The 22,116-nt window shown below is 38.8% G+C and overlaps 1 protein-coding gene across 4 annotated transcripts in view; it reads left to right on the top strand.

The window, feature by feature from the left end:
• Nucleotides 1-17,023, top strand: part of DOK7 (docking protein 7) — a 70,197-nt gene extending 53,174 nt beyond the window's left edge. For 3 of the 4 annotated variants that reach the window (XM_026121939.2, XM_026121940.2, XM_064511486.1), the window contains 4 exons: nucleotides 7,419-7,484; nucleotides 8,546-8,617; nucleotides 12,971-13,123; nucleotides 14,770-17,023. In XM_026121939.2, the coding sequence (XP_025977724.1) occupies nucleotides 7,419-7,484; nucleotides 8,546-8,617; nucleotides 12,971-13,123; nucleotides 14,770-14,906 (428 nt within the window). In that variant the 3' untranslated portion in view covers nucleotides 14,907-17,023. Of the gene's footprint in view, nucleotides 1-7,418; nucleotides 7,485-8,545; nucleotides 8,618-12,970; nucleotides 13,124-14,769 lie in introns of those variants that run through there. The other variant, XM_026121942.2, reaches the window with a different exon arrangement.
• Nucleotides 17,024-22,116: the final 5,093 nt, after the last annotated feature.

Raw genomic sequence — 22,116 nt, 5'->3', positions numbered from 1 at the left:
CAGAGTACAAAAGCAACCAGCATATTTTCTCTGATTCAATAATCTCTCGTATTTATTATCCGCAGTTATTTCATTTTAAAGTATGGTCTTTTGTATTTGTTGTCATTTCAAATATAAGTGAATTGAACTTGGTGTTGCAATGCTTTGAACATAATACCGTCATATTTGGATTTCTTGCTTTCACTGTCTTTAATCCAAGCCACATGCTGAAAGTCTATTGGTACTGAACAGTAATTCAAACAGTTTTACTGGACTTAAGGAAAATCATTAGTGTTTTTCTTTATTTATCTACTATGCTTTTTTCTAATGTTACCTCAAACAACATATACAGAGTACAGTTCTGAGGTAGCTACGTTCAAAAGCTGTCTCGCACAGGTACGTGGCAGGATATTTCTACATTAATATCTGCCTGATTGTACAATAACTCGATAAAGTTACCTTGCTTGTGAGTGTACCGGTCCACTTAGTCACGTGCACATTTCTTTTGTTCCCAAAGATTTGAATTTTTCATTCAAATACAATATACAAACGCAAACCCATCTTTTCTGTGCTACAGGTGCCTACGCATTCTGTATGGTATTTTTGCTCTTGAATTGCTCAGTTCTGTATCATCAAATGGACTTACAGAATCCAAATCAATTGTTTAAATGTTTCTCCGTTTATTGGTAGTGACTGTAGGTGATGATATTCTCCTTCTAGCTTTGGTTACATATACTGAGCAATGGAACAGACTGAGCAATTTCAAAGAAATTTGTCTCAAGTCTAATGCCAAGTTGAAAATAGTTCATAAAAATGGCAATAGGTAACACTTATTTAAATGCCCTTTTTGAATTGTTTTACTAAAGGGGGAAAAAAAGATTCACCCAAACCAAGGGAAATAAGTTAACTACCTTTAAATTATTTTGTTACTTTTGTTATAGATAACTTTGATTAGAAAAAGAGACTGGATTAGATTGCTTGCATTTGGAGCAGTAAAGTATTCTGATAGTTACTATAGCTTTTTAACAGAGATGAAGGTAAGGGATGCTTTGGAGTTATGTGATATAAATATGCCTGCTCTGAAGTATAATAAAAAAGTTGTATTTGTGATCATTATGGATGTTAAAAAGACTGTGATAGGCACTTGGGTTCAAGAGATTGATTCAGATTGCCTGTTACCTGAGGTTGCTGGATTCAGGAGGCACCTAGATTTAGTTCATTTTGGACCAGGTTGTTCTTATGGGGCCTATACATAATTTGCCATGAATGCTTAAGAAATTTTGTAGCCTGAACTAGTGGCTTCAGAGTTATTCAGAGTTATGTATGTGAATTCCTATATCAGGAGCAGCTTATGCATTTTGAATTAAGGGATCATGAATGAGGTGCACATTCAGTGTTGAGAGCTAGAGCTGGAACCAGAACCCAGCACTTTCCTTCACAGAAGAGTAAGATAAAGAGCTGGTGGTCATCTTGATTGTCTTCTTTCTGGTACTATAAATCAGAGGACCGTAGAAAAAGCAGGGCTCAAGGGGTTGTTTAGTTCATACCTCTGCCCAAGATTAGGATGTACTTATGTGCATGTTGTTTGTTTAGCATGTTCTGCAATGATGGAGAATCCTTAATCCACCTAAACCATCCAAAGTGCTTTGCTATTCTTACATGTAGACTGTATTTCCAAATAGTTAACTTTAATCTTTCTTGCTGTGATTTAGGCCTATGACTTAAATAAAGCAGCAGCAGACAGGAAGTTCCATCCCTTACAATGCTTTCATGCTTTCCTTCAAAATATTTGGACTTCCTCAGTTGAGGAGATCTCAGCCCTACATCTCCTGTTTCACTGATGATGTTTAAACCACTGTTTTGTGTGTGTGAGGGGGAAAGCCCACTCTTTCGGTCCTTAGTTGCTAATCCTTCCAAGTGAACCAAGCGATCAGAAACCCAAGACTCCTGCAAAGCCATAGACTCCTATTTAGAGAAACTAAATTCAGAGTTGGAGTGGGTTTGCAGAAGTGCTTAGGCTCCTTTTACAATCCCTGGAGAAGGCATTTCATGCAGGCTCTCTGTACCATTTTTTTGGAAGCACCTGTCTCTTCCTATTAACTACAGGGAGCCTGAATGCCCCGGCATTCCCAGGAGCCAGACCCAGCCTCAGGCATTTCAACACCCAAGCCAAACAACTGTAGTGGGAAGTATGAATTTGACTCCCATCTCAATTCATGACCTCCCTGTATGTCAGTGCTGCAGGCTCTGGCAATGCAAAAATCAATAGCTAAATTGGAAAATAAGCAAAACAATCTCTTCCCTCCCTCTTGGAAGCAGTGTACTTGAATATTGATAAGTTTTGTGACTCTTGAATTCTTTTCTGTCTGCGCAATTCCATTTTTTTCGTATTGTAAATGAGTAAATTCTTCAGCATTGCAACAGACTGTCTTTCTATCTGGCAACCTCTTTGCTTGTAATGAAAGGCCTACACAATGCTTGAGTGGAAATGTCTGGAGAGACTGTACTAAGGAACAAACATAAAACAATGCTGTGGATTGGAATTCAGCTAAAATGTCAAGATGCTGACTATGAATACAGTATCTCCATTAAATTGTTGTTAGGTAGATAGGGAGCCAGGGAAGGGAGAAATGAAGAAAAGAATAAAATTAAGTATATAACAGAGGCAATGGGTGCTGAAAATGAACTCAGCTGCCTGGCAGCTTAGGCTTTCTTCTTCAATTTTTTCAAAAGTTTTATTTATTTATCTATCTATCTATCTATCTATCTATTTATTTATCTATTTATTTTGCAAACCTATTCAGCCTGATGCTCCTATTCCAAGCTTAGGAATAAGCTTCAAGGAATTAAATTAGATCAGTGAGAAAGAAGAATCTGGCCTGTACTGTGTTGGCTGTTGTTGTTTATATTGAAAATAATTTATAATTCACAAAAGTTTAATAGGTCATCAGGTTTTATAAGTTATCAGTTTTTCAGATGAAGGAAGACAAAGCGTGCTATGGTACTTTTATTGAGCCAGCAAAGGACTGTGTACTGCACAGTGTCCACCATAACAATGTCATGCATCATAGAGCTGAACATTTTAATAGAACAATATTATTATAATGAGAAATTGATTAATAGACCATGTCATATTATGGCAGGGTTTTTTCTTGACCATGCTGTATTTTATAAGTGCACTTAAAATAATTCCTGTGGGAGAAGAAAAATAGGAGCTCAGCAAAAATAGTTTAGGTAAGCTGATTAAAACATGCAGTGTATTTACAAGCTAAACCTTGACCTTAGTGCGTATCTGAATTACTAGGAGCCTAGTAAGAAAAAAATCTTCACTGTGAAACCTAAACTAGTGAATGATTCGAATGCTGCTGCTTCATCATCATGGCTGTGTAAATCCAGCAGGTTTCTGTTTCCTGCTTTGTGGGAGGCAGAAAGTGAGTCCACGCCATGGTGATCCTTGTCTTGGTTCCTGATCTGCTTCCCCATGCCTTCTCTGACGCTGAAATCTGGGGAGATTATTTATCCAGCCTTCTAGATAACAGAGATAAGGAACCTTATTTGTCATTATAGTGATTATTTTGGCTTGCTTTTTTTTTTTTGTTGTTCGTTTTTGTTTGGTTGGTTTTTTTTCTTCCTATTAAGCAACCTTCATTATGACCTTCATTCTTAGCCTACACAGATCATGACTTGGGTGCATAAGGACTTTTGGAACAATTGCAACTTTATAGTTTTCAAAAAACACTCAATGAGATCCTTGGCACAAAAAATGATAATGATTCTAGCCTAACAGCTTTGGGTTTTTAAGGATGGAAGGTTGGGCTGTCGTGGCCCTACAGCATGGGAAGATGAATGAGAGTTACAGGTGGTTAAGTCCTCTGTGATTTTTTTTGGAGCAATATTTGAACAGTCAATGTGCCTGAATGCATTTCTGGTTGGGAGTGGTTCTGCTACTTCTGAAGTTCCCTGTTAGACAGGAAGTGTTTTTGAACATGCTGAAATTTGGAGAGCAAATAAGCATTTTTTACACATCCCTCTCAGCTTTTGTGGATTGCAGATAGTGCTATTTGTATGGCATAAAATATATGAAAGCACTTTGAAAACAGAAGAATAACGAAATCAGAGAAACTTTAGAAGTCAATTGTATAGCACCAGGAAGTCTCTTATTACATTTACACGAAAAAAAAAAAAAAATGGTGTGCTTGCAGTCTTTCTCCTGTAAAGCAGTAGCTCTAGGCTTTGGATGCTCTTTTAAGCAAAGTATCTGTTTCCAAAGAAGGAGATAGATAAGCTGATTGGCTGAGTAGATCTAGCTACCTCATGATAAAGATATTTGTAATTTATTAAGAAGCAGGACTTTATCTTGGAGCACAGCATTTTCTTCTGTCCTGACTCCTTGTCAGAAAATCCAGTAGCCCAGACCTTCAAACTTTGCCCTAATCTGTGGAGGCAAAGAAGAGGCTGGGCAGTGGGAAGTGAGCACTTAGTGTATGCAGGGTATGAATTGCATGCATCTCCTAACTGGTCACACAATAATAAGTGATAGGATTTGAAAATGTCACTGACTGGGCTCTGTTTATAACATGTATACCAGCTTCTTTCATATCTGTTACTATTTTTTCCCCTGTGGCTTTTTCTTGTGGCACATGTGCTGTAAATTGCACCCACTCTTCAAGAGTGGGCAAAAAGAAGTGACTATGATGTTTTTTTTAAAAAAAAGATCAGATAGTGGTTGCTTTTGTTCTCTCTACATCAGATGTCTGAATTCTAACCATAGGTAGGAATACAAAATATTCTGGGAGGAGACAGCATACGTTCACTTTGTCGCATTTTGAACATCATCTTCCCCTTGTACGCTGAGGAAAGTAGAATGCAAATGCCTTTGATTGAATCCAGCTGAACTACTCAGTTTTAACGAAGACTTGAGAGAGTCAGTCACACAGAACTGCATGGCACTGGGAAGTGGAAAAATTAATTCTTAATACCCTGGAAGACAAAAACAGTAATGGAAGGGAGCGTCTGTCTCCTGCTGGATGCTTCATATGTTCGGAAAGTTATCTTGCTAATTGGCTCTTTCCATTGCTGCAAGAGTTATTCTAGGATTCATAAATGATAAACAAACCAATATATATGGTAGCTATAAAGAAGGAAGAAAACCTCTGGGCTGATCTCTATTGATGTGTGTTTATACAAGGCAGTTCAAAGCTTAACGAAAATTCCATGAGAGATTTGGCTATGTAAATATTGGTTAGTCACCAAATCTGAACATGAGAAAAATGCAACAGGTCAAATCCTGAAGCATTAATAGGGTTCTTTTCAACCAGCTCCAAATGGGAAAACTTCAGCTTGACCATAAATGGATTTGAATATGTTATTGTTTTAACTTTCCTTTCCTCTCTTGTGTACTTTTCACAGATCCTGAAAATGTTGTTTAAAAATCCACCTTCCTTGCAGAATGATTTCTGCTGAATTACACCAAGGGTTTTGTTGGGGGGGGGAGGGATGGGAGGGACACTTAGTTTTGTGATGAGGCTACAATTAGCCTAGAGCTGTCGTCATCTCCTGAAAGCAAGGTAAAACTTTTACCTGCGCAAAGCATATTCTGGTACTCTTAATGCAGAGACAAGATGGCCTGAGAAGGGAAAAAGGAAAACCAGATATAGTGAAAACATAACTAAATCCCCTGATAGAGAGCATACATGCTTTATTTGTCCTATTTTTGTATTTATTTACATCCACAGTCTCATTAAACACAAAATTTCAAAGTGTTTTTACTGGTTAAGCTCTCACCAGGGGTATGTAAAGGTTCTACAATCTGATCTCATGTTAACATACCAAATCAGTTCCTGAGTAGATATGCTTTAAAATTATTATCGTAGCCTTGGAATACACTGGATATACTTTTTGAATACACAAATACTGCAGAACTAAAGATTTTAGTTGAGTTGCATGTTTCTGAAATACCTATTTACTACTCTTAATCTACACTTCTCATTAAGTGATATCACCTCTGTTTATTATTCAGATTTGTTTTATAAAAGTATGGGAATAATATTTTAAGCATGTAAATCATTAGAATTAGAAATTATATTATATGAATATGTATTTTAGTTATTTATATCAGAAATAAGAAACAAATTAAGAAATTATTATTTTCTTTAGCTTCATAGGTGATGTAGATTTCTTAGGTGTTTGAGACTACTGTTTATATTATAGAATTTCTTCAGGGGTAGCGTATAAGCTGTATTGGTTTTGGATGCTATTTTAAAAACAAGTAGCAGAAAAGGGTCTCGCCTGTCCCCCATCAGGGACAATTCATCAGTTTAGAGGAGTGTTAATTCTGTATATGATCCAAAACACCCAGCAGCACATGGCATAGCCACCCTGTCACTAGTGGCAAGGTTACGCATAACCATAGCCTCCTACCTTAGTTCTGTTAAGTACAATTTACTTGGACAAGAAGCTGCTTTGAAATTATTCATGTTAGGAAGTAAATGGCAGTCATTGTGGTTAAGGTGCCCACAGCAAGAACAGTAGAGGCAAGAAACTCATGGTTGGGTATGGATAATGCTCACTGAATAGGTAGGTATGATGCTGATTAGTTTGCTGGTTAAATGAAGTAGGGATATATGTGTGTGAACAAACCCCACTACACGTGTACTGTTCTGAATATTTCTGGATGCTCTGAATTGCTTTGCTAAGTTTTGTTGCCTCAAGCTTCCATATCTAATCCTGTAGTTAGGGCAGACTTATGCTGATCTGAATAGGGCTGGGGAAGGGAGACTGCCTGTACAATCTGCTGTGCCCTTGGGAAAGCTGTCCTGGCTGTAACACTTGGAACGATATTTCACAAGAATGGGCTTTGACCTGCATTCAAACCCTGCTGGCATTAGATCCTTCCCCTACCCTTCACCCTATCGTGGATTGTTACATATTCATGCTGAAAACTGGATGGTGGACTGCTGGAATTGGGATACAGTTTCCATTAGCTTTAGTAGGATTTGGATCCAGTCTGATGAGATTTTAGTGACAGCTGTAAGAACTGTGGTTAGCTTATACCAAAGCTACTTTTTGGATTGCAGAGACAATTCCTTACTTTGAGTTTTCCACTGCCATTTTACTCCTTGGTTCAACAAGACTGTCCCTCCAAGTAAGATACTACTCAGCACAAACAGGTTGTATCTCACAGGTTTATAGAGGGCATCCTCTTTTCCAAAAGACAGACATCAGCAAATTTAGACTATAATGGCACAAGCTCAGGATAAAGAATTGAGCAAAATAAGGAAAGAGGCAATGTTGCTTGAATGAAGAGCAGTGACTTAAAATTCTTACCAGAATTCTTGTGGTGTTTCAGAAACATTTACGAAGAATGCTGAAGCACAGCAGATATCTAATAATAGCAACAGGAATTTAGAATTAATGTGAATATCTCTCTGTGAAAACAGGTGCTTCGTCTGTCATGGCAGCTTCTGGATCTCTGGAAGTGCATAAAGGGCACACTCTGCAAGCTGGTAGGTATAAGTGGTTAGGAGGTATGTGTGTGCACCTAAGTTTAACTTGCATTATTTTTAACATTTTAAGTTTAAATTATGATTGATTCCCTATTGTAAGACATATGTATTTCTTTGGGGTTCTTTTTTTTTGCCTTGCAGAGTTTTGTTAGAAAGGCATTGACAGATGGGATAAGTTTAGAAGAGGCAGTGACAGATGAGATAAGTGTCATTACATAGGCAGTAATCTTATTTGCAGCAGAAAAATGCTGCCAGCACTTCAACAAAGGGCACGCACCAAAAAAAAAAAAAAAAAAATCTTCTCAGGCCATGAGAAATCCTGTATCCTAGCAATGAGATGGGGAGAAAAAAACCTTCCTATTTAGAGATATTTCATGATAATGGAAGAAAAACACCAATACCTGCAAGTAAGCAGATAAAATTGTGTTTGTAGCCCAAAACTAGTCCCAGTATGTTGATACTGTGGGCATAGCCCTTTACCTGCCTTGCCTTATTTGAGGTGCAGTTTGAGGTCATGAGGGAAGCTGGGCATCTTTCCAGCTTAGTGCTCTGGAAGCATCAGTGATCTTGTGCAGTCTGGTTTCTTGTGAAGATGACGATTTGCACTGGCAAAGCAAAGTTGTCTTTGGAAGGGCTAGTTTAAGCACTTTCTACAGGGCTTTGTCAGAAGTGGAGAAGTTATCCGTTGTGCTGGAGGAGGAATTTTAACAAGAGTCTTCCAGATGCTCCCAAGATCACCCACCCACTTCTGTCTGATTCATGCATTCAAGACAGCTTTGCTCCTGCATCCACATATAGCAAAGCATACAATTGACTTCAATGGCCTTCGGTATCAACACCTGTAAAAATGCTCTAGCACTTATTTCCTTGCTGTTGCACTCATCGGAAAATGCTCATGTCACCACCCCAGAAACGTAAATGCTAGCCACTGTTTGTCGCTTCTGAGATTTTTCAGTATTACTTAGATTGGAAGGTTAGAAGTCAAAACCAGAAAATCATATGCTTTGTTTTCATTGGACATTTTATTAAGCCCAAAGCCATTGACTGTTCCTGTATTCTAGGTCCTAAAGGTGGTTATGAGATGCTGACACTTCCTGCAGAACCTGGCACTCCTACTAGCCCTGAGGAATCTGGTGAGTAAAGATCTTTGCAACCAGTTGTAGCAGAAGACATTAGTGTCTTCTGTTTTTTTTTTTCTCTTTCTTCCTGTATGCTGCGTATCTCTTCCAAATATTAGTTTTTCAGGTGTTGGCTTGTGAATGTGTCAGCTTTACGCGTGTGTGCATGCGTGCACACATGCACGCGCACACACACACACCCCTTGGGGCTCTGTTTATGGTGTTGGTTGTTTTATTTTCTGAGGGTTTTTTTGTATTGCAGATGTCTGAGGATGGTGCTTACATAGGGTCTGAAATATGAATAAGTATTTACTAAAAGAAAGGCTGAAGCTCCAGTATCAAACCACTCTTTTTTCTTCTTTCCCCAACCATGCTATCTTTTCTGTTCTTTTTCACTCTTAAATACCACCATATTTTCTGTCTTACTTTTCTGGTGTTACAGATTTTAACTGTTTTTTTTCCTTCCGTTTTTCCTCAGGCAGTCATTGTATTCTGCCAATACTTTCACAATGTCTCCATGTTATAACTGTACATTTCAATCTGTTTTTGTCCCAAATTCACCCTCCATGATGATCTCAAATCCTTGTCCTCTAAATACCGATTTTCTAGCCTCAGTTCATTCAGAAAGTACTGTTGAAGGCATTGCCCTTGTCCGTGGCGCTGTGTGCTCTGTTTTCTCAGCAGGAGCTTTTGGCTGTCTTCTGCTCTTCAGATAAATATCTCTCTTCAAATAAATATCGTATAAGGCAGGTTTTATAGTCTGAGGTTTTTTTTATTAGGAGGAAAAATGGAAAACAAAGTATTTCTATGTTTACAAAGCCTAGCTTCTGTTAAAACAGCACAGAATAAACAACAGGAGATTGTTCCTTTGCTACCATTACAGTTTGCCCAACTTCATTCTTGATTTGTTTTTCCCTTTGGGTCAACTTATAGCAGGAAAATTTGATTTTTTTTTGTGGGGTTTCTTTGTTCTGTGTGCTTCCTTTGCCTCTCTTGGGCGAAGCTCCACCAATTGATAGACTGTTCTCCATATATGCTACTCAGGAAAATCCCTTGGGTAGTCTGAATGAGGTATTACATTAAGCTTTTGGAAACCTCTCAACTATTTAGTTCTGTAATTTGCTTGTTTTCTTGCCAGGTAGCTTTGAGGAGATTTCACTCAAACTCCTTGTACATCACTTTAACAGTGTTTAGAGAGACCTGAAAATTATTCTCTCCTTCATGACTATTCATGGCTCTGTCAGTCCTAAGACTGTCATTTGCTAACAACTTCAGCTGTTTGGAATGCAGGTTTTCCATGCTATGGTTCTGCCAGATCCCTTTCGGCATGGTCAGGCCAAATTCCTTTGGAGTCCAGAATAATTTAGCAATTTCTGTAAACTGTGTTTGAAAATAGTGATTTTTCTTGCTTGAATATTTGATGGTTTTTTTTTTTTCTCCCTAACACCTTGCCTTGAAACAATGCCTTGAAGTCTGATGGTCAGCAGAATGGTTGGTTACTTCATGCTTGTTGCATTGTGTTCTTTATGAAAATCTGTCAAAGAAAATGGGTGACTTTCAAGCCTTTGGAAATCATGGACTGCACAATAGAGGCTCTTTTGATTTAGATAGCTTAAATCTGGAGAGATTCCAGTATCCTGGAACCTGCTTCATTCTCTGACAACTCTTACTGTGGCTTGACTGTGTATGAGCCATCTCTGCTGTTCATAATACAGGCTAAGAAGAAGAAGAAAAGATTCCCGTTAATGGTCATTCAGAGCTGTTGGTTGGATATAAGAAGTCATTCTCTTCTGTGCTGTAAATAGCCTTGGACACCTTCTTGCCTCTCCATTTGCATCCAGACAGTGCCTGATTGGGCTGAAAAGCGAAGCAGTGACTGGGACAAATGAAGTTTAGAGGTGGGGTTTCTGTGGGGGCAAGGAAGGGCTGAATGGGAGAACTTCAGGGAGAGGAAGACACTGAATGTGATACCATTTTTCTCTTGCGCTTCTCAGTCCCAAATTGAATTAACTGATGGTCCTATGGTGCTTTCTATGCATTTATTATTACTCAGAAACTGTCATTCAAGCAATTCAGAGAATATATGGGAGTGATTTAGAATTCCTAATCTGATATAGGATTTTACATTTCCATTAGAGATGGGCTTTCCAAAAGAAAGTCATGGCATACTTTGAGCAAGAATCTTCCTTTCCTAACAGCTGATCAACCACACACAGGCATCTTATTACCTCATGTTCAATAGTGTGCTTTTCTCAAGTGATGACAGCCAGTGCCTGTATCTCTGAGTCTACTGCATGCCTATGATAACTATTTTTCCATCAACTTACTCAGATACATGTAAATGTATAATTATGGGATTATTTTGTTCTGGTTCTAAAGAAAGTTAGCTTTGATTACGGACTAAAATGTTAAAAACAAAACAAAACACCCCCTCCTCCCCCAGCACCCAGGCTATTGCTAAAGACAAACTGTAAAGGAGGAAGATGAGAAACGTGTTGCAGTAAAATGCAATAGCAATGAGGTCAGTGGTGCTCATCTAATCTGTTTTTTTATATTTAACAAATGTTACGAAAATGAATTAAAAAAGAATGATGGCATATAGACAATAACAGTCAAAACCTGTCTTCCCTGCAAGCTCATTTGACAGAAGCATTTTAGTATTGAGTACTTGCTGATTCCTGCAGGCTATAGAGCATTCCTCCTGGCACTAACTGAAGTAGGAGCCAACAGCAGTAACTTGCTCTGTAATTACTTAAATGATGGCGTCTTAGGACAGTCAGGGCTATGCATCTGGCTGCATATTTAGCATGTGATTGCACTGTGGAAGAATCATTGATGTGCTCAGGAGTCCTGCTCCCTAGGTCTCTGACTTCTTTCATTGCCTACCTAAATATATGCTATGAGCAAAAGCAAAAACTGGGGAATACCATGGCTTTTTGGGAGCAAAGAAGCTGCTCAGTTTTCATGCAAACTCTGGAGATCCTGAAGCAGGTTTCTCAAAATAGGCTTTCCATTTTGTCCTGTGAAGTGCTTTGAGTTGGGTGAAACTTGCACAAAGAACAGTTGATGGGAGAGACTGCGCCTATTTGAATTCTGGTGATGAGGGGTATTTGCATGTAGCATGCCAGGTTTGAATTTGGCACCTTTCTGTGCTGAGCTGAACTATAATTTTTAAGTTTACCATGTCTTGCGAGAATGTTGCAGCCACAGAGCAATACTCGAGCATTGGCCTGGTCAGTGTTTTAAGGGAAAAAGCTCCAACAGGACTGATGGAAGGAGATCTGCTTCAGACCAGTTACTAGCCTAGTGTGTCAGGCAATGAGGTTGTAACTCACATAGTTGCCGGAGCGTAGCTAAAGTACATGTTTGTGTTCGGCTCTCTGATAGCCTGGGTAATTCTGGGAGGTTTCTTTCTCTTGATATTCGTAGTTTGATAATCAAGGTGTGGATGCTTGATGTCAGGAAGGGGTTGAAGACTGAAGTGCCTGGTTGGGCAAGGACAGGAACATTGTCCTTGTATTTTCCATCTTAGTTTCACTCCAGGCAAGGTTAGAATAATTGAAAGTAGGGCTGGAAGAGGTCTTGAAGTCATTGAACAGACACTAAAGTCTCCTTTTGGCCAGAAGCACTTCATAGAAAAATATTTTCTGATAGTCTAGTTTCTTGTTAGTCTAGCTTTTTCCTAGATATTTTTAGATGCAGAAATTCTTCCACCTCTGTGGGGTTTCCTCTCGTGTTCTTATAGTCTTTACTATTAGCCAGGTTCTCCTGCTGTCTGATCTACTTCTTTCCTGCAATTTAAGTCTTTTATTACAGTCTGTCCCCCTAGACATTGTTCCTGTCTTCTCCAAATCGGTGCAGGGGGGCTGTCTCCTCAAGCTTGCCTTTCCCTTATTTACACAGTTCTCCAGGCCCTTTTCTTGGCATATAGTTTCTAGACTGCTAGTAATTTTGGTTGGTCTCCTGTGCATGATATAAATGTCCATGTCTTCCTAAGACAGATTGCTGCACCTAAGGCTTTACTAATACTGTGCTAGGGTTGAAAGCCTTGGGAAGTATTGTGTTGCATACAGTACTTGTGTCTGAAAATTTTGGCATAATGTTTGCTTTGTTTCACAGCAGCATGAGATCACAGGCTGTGGTCTGTGATTTTCTGCATAGATTCTTTCTTAATCTGTCTTTGAGGATCTTTACTGTAGAAGCCTTACTTTTCTTATGTCTCACCTGGCACTGAGGATATACCATCTGGCAAGCTGAGTTGTTACTGCTAAATGTTTGCTTTCAGAATATTTGATGGAACAGTGCTTTTTTATGAAATGGATCACTGGTCACTGCAAACAATGTCTGTAATAACATTACTTATTTTAGAAGGAGCAGTAGGTTACTCAGCTGATGTCCCTGCATCAGATCGACCCCACAGTGAGACAGCCACCTATGTTAATATTCCTGTCAGTCCTACATCCAAAAAACAACTTCATTACATGGAACTGGAACGTCAAGAACCTAGCACAAGCATAAGAGGTAAGGAATTCTATAGTATTATTTAAACAACAAAGGAGGCAATAATACAGAGGTGCAAGTGGCATGGGGAGTCCTTTTTTCTCATCTACCTATAGCCTTTTGCTAATAGAGGAGTTCTGTCTTCCTACGTAAGTGAGGCAGTTCTCATAGTTGCCAACTCTTTTGGATAGATTTGTAATTACTGAGGTTCTATAAGATGTCGCATACTTGTGACAGGTGCATTGTATATGCACTACTTCTAAAATGAACATTTCTGAGTCTGTAGAGTTTGACAGACAGTAATTTGCTTGTGTTTTCAAGGTTTTCATCATATGTACTAGAACTAAAAGCTTGCCTGATTTTCCTTGCCTGTCTTTGGAAAGAGGGCTGTGGGTGTAGGTGAACAGGGCTTGCTCCTGGAGATCCTGACTGTAGCCATGCAGCAAATGCTTAAGAACAGAACATAGTGTTCTTCTATCTGCTTTCTGTAAGGATGTGTGAAAGTGCTGCAGCGATGAAGCCAGAAGAAGTACTTGTTTTTTTATTCTTTCATCTGGTTCTGAGTATTTTACTTCTAATGCTTAACATGGAGAATTACCACTTAAACATGCATTATAGTACCACGTATTGTCACTTAGACGTGTGGTGCTCCTTCCAGAAAGTTCCTAATCAGGATTTGGCATTTAATTTTTCACACTTGGTGTTGATAGGTTTTCCCTATATAGTTTTCAGATATAGAAATTTTAATTTTGATGGTTTTTACTTTTAATTTCAGCAAATCTACAGCTTTGAAATGCTTACACTTTTCCTGTTGTGTTTTGGGTGTTTATATGGCTCTTGTTGAAGTAATTCTCAGTTTCTCCCAGACTTTAATGAATTCTCTGTACAACATCCTGCTGAGATATGAAAGTGGTGATGACTTAATTTTAAAGACAGTGGACGAGGCAATTCCATAAACTGACATAAACTTTCCTAAATGTCAACCCTCAACCCCTACTCAACTTCTTTAGCTTTGAAGATGCCTGTGATGACCGTGAATTTACTTTATTTTTTCATGCTAAAATTTTCTCAGCCTCAGAGTCTGTGCATTCAGAGAGCTGTTCTGCTCTTCATTAATGAGCTGCTTTTATCCTACTTTATTGCTCCTTATTGGACTGAACATCATGGTGCAGACTGAAGGTGGTTGATCTGGTAAATGTTCACAGAATATGGCTAATCCAGACTAAGCAGAATCCCTGTCAATGCTGCCATGCCAGCATTGTTTTCTTTTCAAATACTAAGTGTTGTTCATTTACTGTATAATAGCTAACTGATGAGAGATGCGCCCCAGAAATGGGAGAGTTGAGTTTTGTCTTCTACTGGGATGAATATGGGTGAAGTTTCAAACCTGGGGCAGAAATGCAAGTGATTCAGGTGCGCACTTTCTGAGGAAAACTAGATGCCTAAAATATGTAGATAACAAAGCTTTTGAGTTTTTTTTAATTGTGGATTTAATGTGTGCTGACAGGTAATCTTCTTATTCCCTTTATAGGTCTGTTTTTAAGACCAGATTAATATCACATAGGAAATCTGTGGAAGAGGAGTCTTAATGGCTTAACCCTGGGTCAGTTTTGCCCAGGAATACATGAGGGATATAGCCTGTTACATGGGTTCATTTGTTGTTTTAGGGAGTGGATCATCCAGATATGCACAGATTGACATTGCGGCCACAGAGACAGCCCACAAAGTGGGAACACAGCATGCCCAGTGCCGGGAGGAACGCTTGCAGGAGCTAGAGCAGAAGAAGAAAGGGGCTCAGCAGTGACCTGTCTGGAAAAGAACTTTTTGCTCAATGTAAATTAGTACTAATTTAACTTTCAAAAGATTCACATTTATTGTTAAAAATATGCTCATACAAAAACTGCCATTGTTTATTGTATTTATACCAGATTCATTCCAATATCTTGATTCCTAATTGGAAAGCTGGTAGCATGAGGAGTGTGTGTGTGCGTTTTTTCTTTCTTTCTTAAAATTGATTGTAAAGTCTAGATTACTTTTTCATATACAATAGATGTAAGTTACCTTTTTCTATAATTCTAAAATCCTGGAAGAACCTGAAACCAACCAAATATAGTGATTATTAAACTGAGGCATTTTCTTTAAAGATAAAGAATTTGGATGTGTGCAGATAGGATGATGTGAGTGTGTGTATGTAGTATTTGTATGCATGTGTCTATGTGCATTCATATGTATGTTTTGTATGTAAGCACACACTACTCTGATAAAATATATGTATATATCTGAATGTATAAAATATTTAAAACTTTTATTCATATATTAATGGGCTCTAAATTACAAAGGCAAGAAAATCCAGTGCCTGATTTTTATTTTTATTTTTTTTCCAGGCACAGTTTTGTTCAATTCTTATGCTCATTTATAGATATGCTTAACTTTACCTATGGGTAATTCAGTTTTAAAACTCACCAAGAGTTCTGTACCTTTGACTAAAATTGCTCAGATGTAGAAGAGCGGCAGTGTCAGGGGTGCATGTATTTATATACAGACATGCTTGTGAAAACACACACACACAGTTTAATTATGTGTATAAATCAGATATCTGAGGCAAAAATTGTCAAGTCATTTTAAGGGCTATGTGGGGTGCTTCTCTTTTTGAAAACCGTGTTTTAGATACCTTAGGCTTTGATATCATAGTTGCTGGGTACCTATAATTCTTACCAGCTTTTCCTGGAGTTGAAGAGACCTCTTGTTTTCAAAATCAGGTCTCAGGTTTCTCATATTGAATATCTTAAAATTAAGGTGCTCGAAAAAAACAGTCACTTTTGAAACAAGCCCTTTATTTATATCTCCAAAGCTATTCCTTATAATGGAAACCAGCATGAAAATCAGATTGCCAAACTTGCAACTGAAACTTTCATTAAGTAATTCTCTGCTCTCCCGAGGCAGCACAGAATAAGTTCTGTGCGAGAGCCTGATGTCTGCGGAGATGCCACGGAGCTGAGGCACGATGGGATGTTTGGTTGTAATATAGCTTTAGCCTTAAGTCTTTGGCATCTTGCTTTTGTACAGTAAGTGAGATTGTAGGATTCAAAACTTGACTTAGTTTCTTGTGTTCTATTCTTGGTGTATGTAATTCTTGTATTCTGTATATTTGTCTGAGACAAAATGTTATTTAAATAAAAGTGGCCCTACACTAACAAAGCAGTAAAGAAAAAAAGAATTTTGGCCTGCAATAGCATATCAGCTTTAAGCTTCCAGGGGTTACCAGAAGTGATATCTTGATTATTATGACTATTTGACTATGTACTTTTAAGATACAGTATTACAGCCCAATTTTGCTTTTTCAGGTATGCATTACAATTCATACTGGTGAGTGAAAGTTTTGTGCCAGTGAGGGTTTCACTGAGTGACTTGGGAGGTGAGGAGGGTGTTTGTTTCTGAGGCGGAATCTAGCCTATAAATTTATTTGAATGTAACCTCAATAGTAATGTAAAACATTAGAAACCTCTCAAATAAATAAATATGTTTGAGAGTTGACAATTGCCACTGTCATTTTTCCTGCCCTAAGATGTACGTTCCTGTTTATCAGCCTAGAATACTTATGAAGGGAAGAGAAATATTTACCTTATGAATTTCCCAATTTTAGAAGATTTTTCTTATTTAACAAATGGACAGTTGTGAATATGTAACACATATTTGTAAATATGCGTTCACTACAAATGCAAGAGCCTGGACTTCAAGCTCTTTGGGACCAGTTTTAACTTGGGCCCAGTGCTTACCAGGCCCAACTGAAATGTTATTTACCTAAGGTTCCTCCATTGTAGGACTTGCAGAGTTAACACTCTTACTATGTAGCTATTTCCATTTAATATTTAAAATGTCCATTGCTTGTGTGATGTATTAAAATGGTTTCAGTGCTTTGCAGTTTTAGTCTTTTTTTGTCAGAGGTTTTTATAATGCGACCTGGAGATGGTTTTTGGCATTGCAGTAGGTAATTGGGGTCTCAGAGGGCCAATGTTCAGATGGAAGCAGCGTGGATTTCTGTGTGCTGTACTGCAGCTATTGTGCCAGTGCAAAGCCGATGTCATGATGTCGTGAGCTGCTTTTTGCCTATTGCAGCAGTGCTCTAGTATGTGTGACAGCAGGATGGAGCAGTGCCCTCATGTACTGCCTCCAGGGCAGTTGGCCTTGATCTGTCATCTGCGTGGGACACAACTTAGGCATCTCTATGGGCTCGGCATTTTGGGATCCTGATACATGCTGGTGATGGTTGCAGTATGCTGCCACATAACAAAGCTGCCATATTTCTATTGTAAAAATGTATTTACCAGGAAAAAGTATTACTCAGGTTCTTTACAAAGGCTGCTTTTCCATACAGTTCTCAAAACTACTTGCATTGTATCCTGGTCTTTGCAGCATGGGTAGAGATTTGCCATAATAGTAAGGAGGCATCACAACTCTAAAAATGTTTTTTCAGGTTAAACGGGGATGTGAATCTGTGCATGCGTGTGGTCCTCTGTGTGTGTGTATGTTGTAGTAACTTCAGCTAGGATAAGCTAGATAGCTGAATGTACATTTATAGTCTTTGTTAATGTTATCAGAATTATCCCATAAGGTTTTCCACAAATGAAGTAATCTACTTTTTAAAGCTTAGGCTTTTATTTCTCTTGTACTTAGCTGGAATAAGACAAATAGACCAGTGACTTCCACTTATTTTTTGTTGAGCTCTCTTCAGGTTCTCATGCACTAAATGATGTTGCAAAACATTTAGGAAGCTGAAGAAGCAAGTTAAACCTTACTATCACATCTGCTAAAAGCTGGTAGCTTGTCCTTACAGTATCTCACAGGCCTCTCTATCAGGTTATATAGGTTTGCTATTTCTGCTGAAGAAACTAAATTTTTTTTATTTGAAGAACAGGAGTTCACAGAAATGGGAAACTCTTTTTCCTAAATAAATAAAATATGAGTGGTGGACTGAGGAAGAATGAGTGTCAAACTTTTTTTAAATGGGGTGATGAAATGTACAAACTTCAAGAAGTACCTTTTCTGGGTTGTCTGCAATAGCCCATGTATCCTTTGCTAGAATGACCACAGCAAGAAGACAGGATTTGGTAGGTAATTAATACTTTTTCAGACTGTCTTTTTTCAGAAGACAGTCTTGTGTTGTATTTTTAGGTCACCTTTTACCTGAGAAGATTCTCTATTATTGTGCAGCCAGTTACACAAACATTCTTTAGTAATCTAGGTTGAAAGGAAGCGTTAATTTAACATCATATAGCAGTAAGGCAAAAGAAATTAGAATAAGATTGGAAGAATTAGAGGTTATTAAATGGAAATTTGGAAGCAATAGCTATGTAAACATATCCCTTTTCAGTGTAGGTGAGCAGAACTAAGGAAAAGTGCCAAGAAAATTGTTGATTTGGATGCATTCTGGTGAGTTTGTTTTTATTCTTTCCCTGAAAGATGGCTGGCCTCAACATAGTCTATCTCTGAGGTTTAGGACGCCGATGATCAGGTGGTCACAGATTAAAATCAATTCTTCTGTGAACTTTCTTTGAATGTTTGGGACAAAGGTGACAGGAAAATGCATGTAATTCACATTCTGGATTGCAATACAATAAATAGTTTTATAAAGCAGTACGCATTTTTTTTTAAAAAAAATGCAGCTGCTGAGTAAACTTTGAGTTAAGCAGAAACTTAAGGGTGAAGGAAAGTTCATGACTTAATTTTAAAATGTACTTGCTTAAACATTTGTCTGCATTAGAGCATCTAGAAATAATTCAATTTTTTTTATCCCATTGCATGCACAGAGGCATATGTAACACAATAATTTTACTGAAATAATAGGTGTCAATTTATATGAGCAGTGAGCAGTGGGGAGAGTGGGATCAAAAAGCAGATTTAGCATGACAGTAATCTTTCTGTATGAGTATGTTGTACTGCTATGAAATACCTTTAAAAAAAATGCAAGAACCTGCTATTGTGTAAGTTAAATTTTACTCCTCTGTGGGTGAGATTGCAATTTATGGGGAGTTCAACATATACAAAATAGAGCAGATGGCATGAGTCTTCACGTTCAGTAGGGAACCTGGCCTTCGGATACCACGGTTTCCATTACGTTGCGTGGCATATGGATTCATTACGCAGCAGGGTCTCTTCCTGTGTTATGGTTGAAAGAGGTACCCTGGGAGCTGCGTCTGGCTGCTGCAATGCACCTTGTCCTTTACTACCAGTATTTAGCAGTACTGGACACAAATTAGAAGCACATGAATAATTCATTTTTGGGCATTTGACAGAGAGGTAGGGAGGTGTCAGCAGAGAGCTGAAGAGCAGCAGTTGTTCCTAGCCGGCTGTCAGCACTGGCAGAAGGGCAGCGGTTAGGGCTGGGCACGAAAAGCGTGTTAGAGTCTGTAAAACGCAATGTTTGGGACAGCACTGAGACTGCCAGTTAGGGCATTGCTTCTTATACAACGTGTGGTTGTAGCAATGAGGTGAAGTTTCTTGGAACAAGTTGCTGTTCTGCTTCCTCTGTCAAACAGAAGATGTGCCAGCGCCATCTCTGCCAGGATTGGAAACTGGGGGGTGGTTAAATGGCCAGTTCTTAGTGCCACGCTGTCTCGCTGTACTCGTAACAATGCGCGTGTCTGTGTCACGCTGTCCCTGCATCAAGCGATGCAAATGGTTCATATTTTCACTATATATATGGGCTGGATCTTGGAGTCATTAATCCTCTAGTCTGTGTCTAGTTTTCCTCCTCTGTGGAAAGTATATGAAAAAGTAGTGTGTGTGTTGAGTGGATGATCATGGCAGCTGGGCCCTGGTACGAAACAGAGAGCAACCTGCCTTGACAATGAGGTGGTGGTCTTTCAGCTCCATCAGTATTATTCGTGATAGCTGGGCGATTTTAACTGATGTGGATGAAGTCTCTTGGAGGAGTTGACCAAGAGTTGGTCCATAGATGAATTTTTGTTCTGTGTTTTTTACAGTTAAAGCATGGTACTTGTGACCACAGGTCACATCTATGATAATGTACTTCCCGTGATGACCATACCTGAAGTCCCAGGTGGGCTGCATTTGTCATCTGCTGGTACTAGATATTCCTCATAGCATGTATACCTCTGGCCAAGCCCTCCCTCATACTGACAAAATTTAATGTGTTCAGACCCTCTCACTGATGTCTGCCCGGCTGGGGAACTGTCCTTCAAGATGCAAGTTACAGTTTGCAGCTGGCCACCTCTTCATTTTGGACTGTCATGGGAACTCAGTCCCTGTATCCTGGTGAGGCACCTGCCTTGGACAGTGCCAGAGGAGCTGGAAGTAACAGAGCAAAACAAAACCTGGTGGCCAAACAGAAAGATTGCCCCCATGAAAGGGGTTAGTCACAGCTGAGCTACCCCTGCTCTCAGCCTCTGCTGTGTCACTGAAAAGCTGTAGGCGGTCGAAGCTGAACAGGATGATTTGCATTGTTCCTGGATTGGAAGGAGCTGCAGGGAACTAGTTTTTAATCTCCTTGTGGCTAAATATGCTCGCTCCTCTTTCTTCTTTAACCCCAGATATGCAGTGCTAGAGTACTGTGATTTGGACACACGACTGCCCTCTTTGGGTATGTTGGCTGTTTTTCCTTTTGAAAATTCTAGCGTAACTGTTCATTCAGATGGCAATAAAATGAGAAGGAAAACAATTCCTAAGAGCATCCCTGGAAAATCATGGTTTGCAGTTCTAACCCTTTCTCCTCTTAAAATAATGTAGCTCCCTTTCCCCTTTAAAGCAAGTGGCCTAGAAGATTGTAACTGCAGAATATTATATAGTATTTTATTTCAGTAAAAGGCTTATTTCAAAGTGATTTAACACTCGCTTTGCCCTATAAAGATCAAAAGGTTTAAATTTATGGTAGACCAATTCCTGACATGCAACCTTTGAGAATAAAAAGTGATTAATTATATTAAAACCAATGTGTGCAGCTTTCTGATAAACTAACATGCTGATGAAGGAAGAGAATACCTACATGCTATGTTAATGTTCCCATCATTTTTATGTTCACATATTAAGCATTATATTTGTGTGCTGTTTTCTTTTTGATTTTGGAGAGTGTTCTTCTGTCAAGTGGTGACATAATATACACTGATGTGGATACGTGAGACAGTGCATTAGGGCTATTGCTAAATGTAGTTGGTTACTGCACTGAATATGGCTCAACTTGAAACACTGTGGATGACAGTTTATAAATTTATTTTGGCTCAACAGGACGGATTTTATGAATACTTTTATTTTATGACTGTGGGTACTAGTAAAAGAAACACATACCACATATTTTCTATAGATTAATGAGCATCCCAACAGGTGCTATGTGAATGGCCTGAAATACAAGTCAACAGTGTACCATGTTGGAAATGATGCTGGTAGTTAGCAGCTGTCTCTTACATGAGGTACTGCATACACAAAATGCAGGTTTTGTCTTCCATAGTTTGCTGTTTTCTGTTATAAGGACAGTTCTGTTTGCATTGGAAGTAGAGGTCTATTCTATTGACTTTTATTTCATGACTTGACTCATTTATTCTAAATGCATGCTATGGAAAGAAAAAAATTATATTTAAAAATGGTTTTAGAGCCGCCTGTGTAGTACTAGTAAATTTTTGTATGTGCAATAACACTTCAAAACAAAACAAAACAAAAAAACCCCCACCACTCTCTGAAGTGCTGGCAAATGATGATCAGGAAGCTCTGTGGCTGATGAGTAGGTTGAGAACCAAGCACATGAACTCTCCTATTACCTCTGTCTGGATTAGTCCTGAGCTGAAACTGTCCTCGTGCTTTTGACATAGGAGCCTGGGTCAGGGCTGTGAAGGAGTTCCTCAGCAGCCCGATCCCAGCTGCGGTGGCCTGGTGTCTGGGCACTGTGGCATGCTGAATTGGGGCTGCGGACCTATGTTCTGTTGCTGAATGTGACTGAACTAATTCACCTGAACTCCTGTGTTGAATAAACTGCAGAGGTGAAAGTATGGTGAGGAGTTGGGGCC

Source organism: Dromaius novaehollandiae, chromosome 4, assembly GCF_036370855.1.
Source record: "Dromaius novaehollandiae isolate bDroNov1 chromosome 4, bDroNov1.hap1, whole genome shotgun sequence".
NCBI lineage: Eukaryota > Metazoa > Chordata > Aves > Casuariiformes > Dromaiidae > Dromaius > Dromaius novaehollandiae.
The sequence above is the reverse complement of the archived record's forward strand: the minus strand, read 5'-3'. Positions and strand labels throughout refer to the sequence as shown.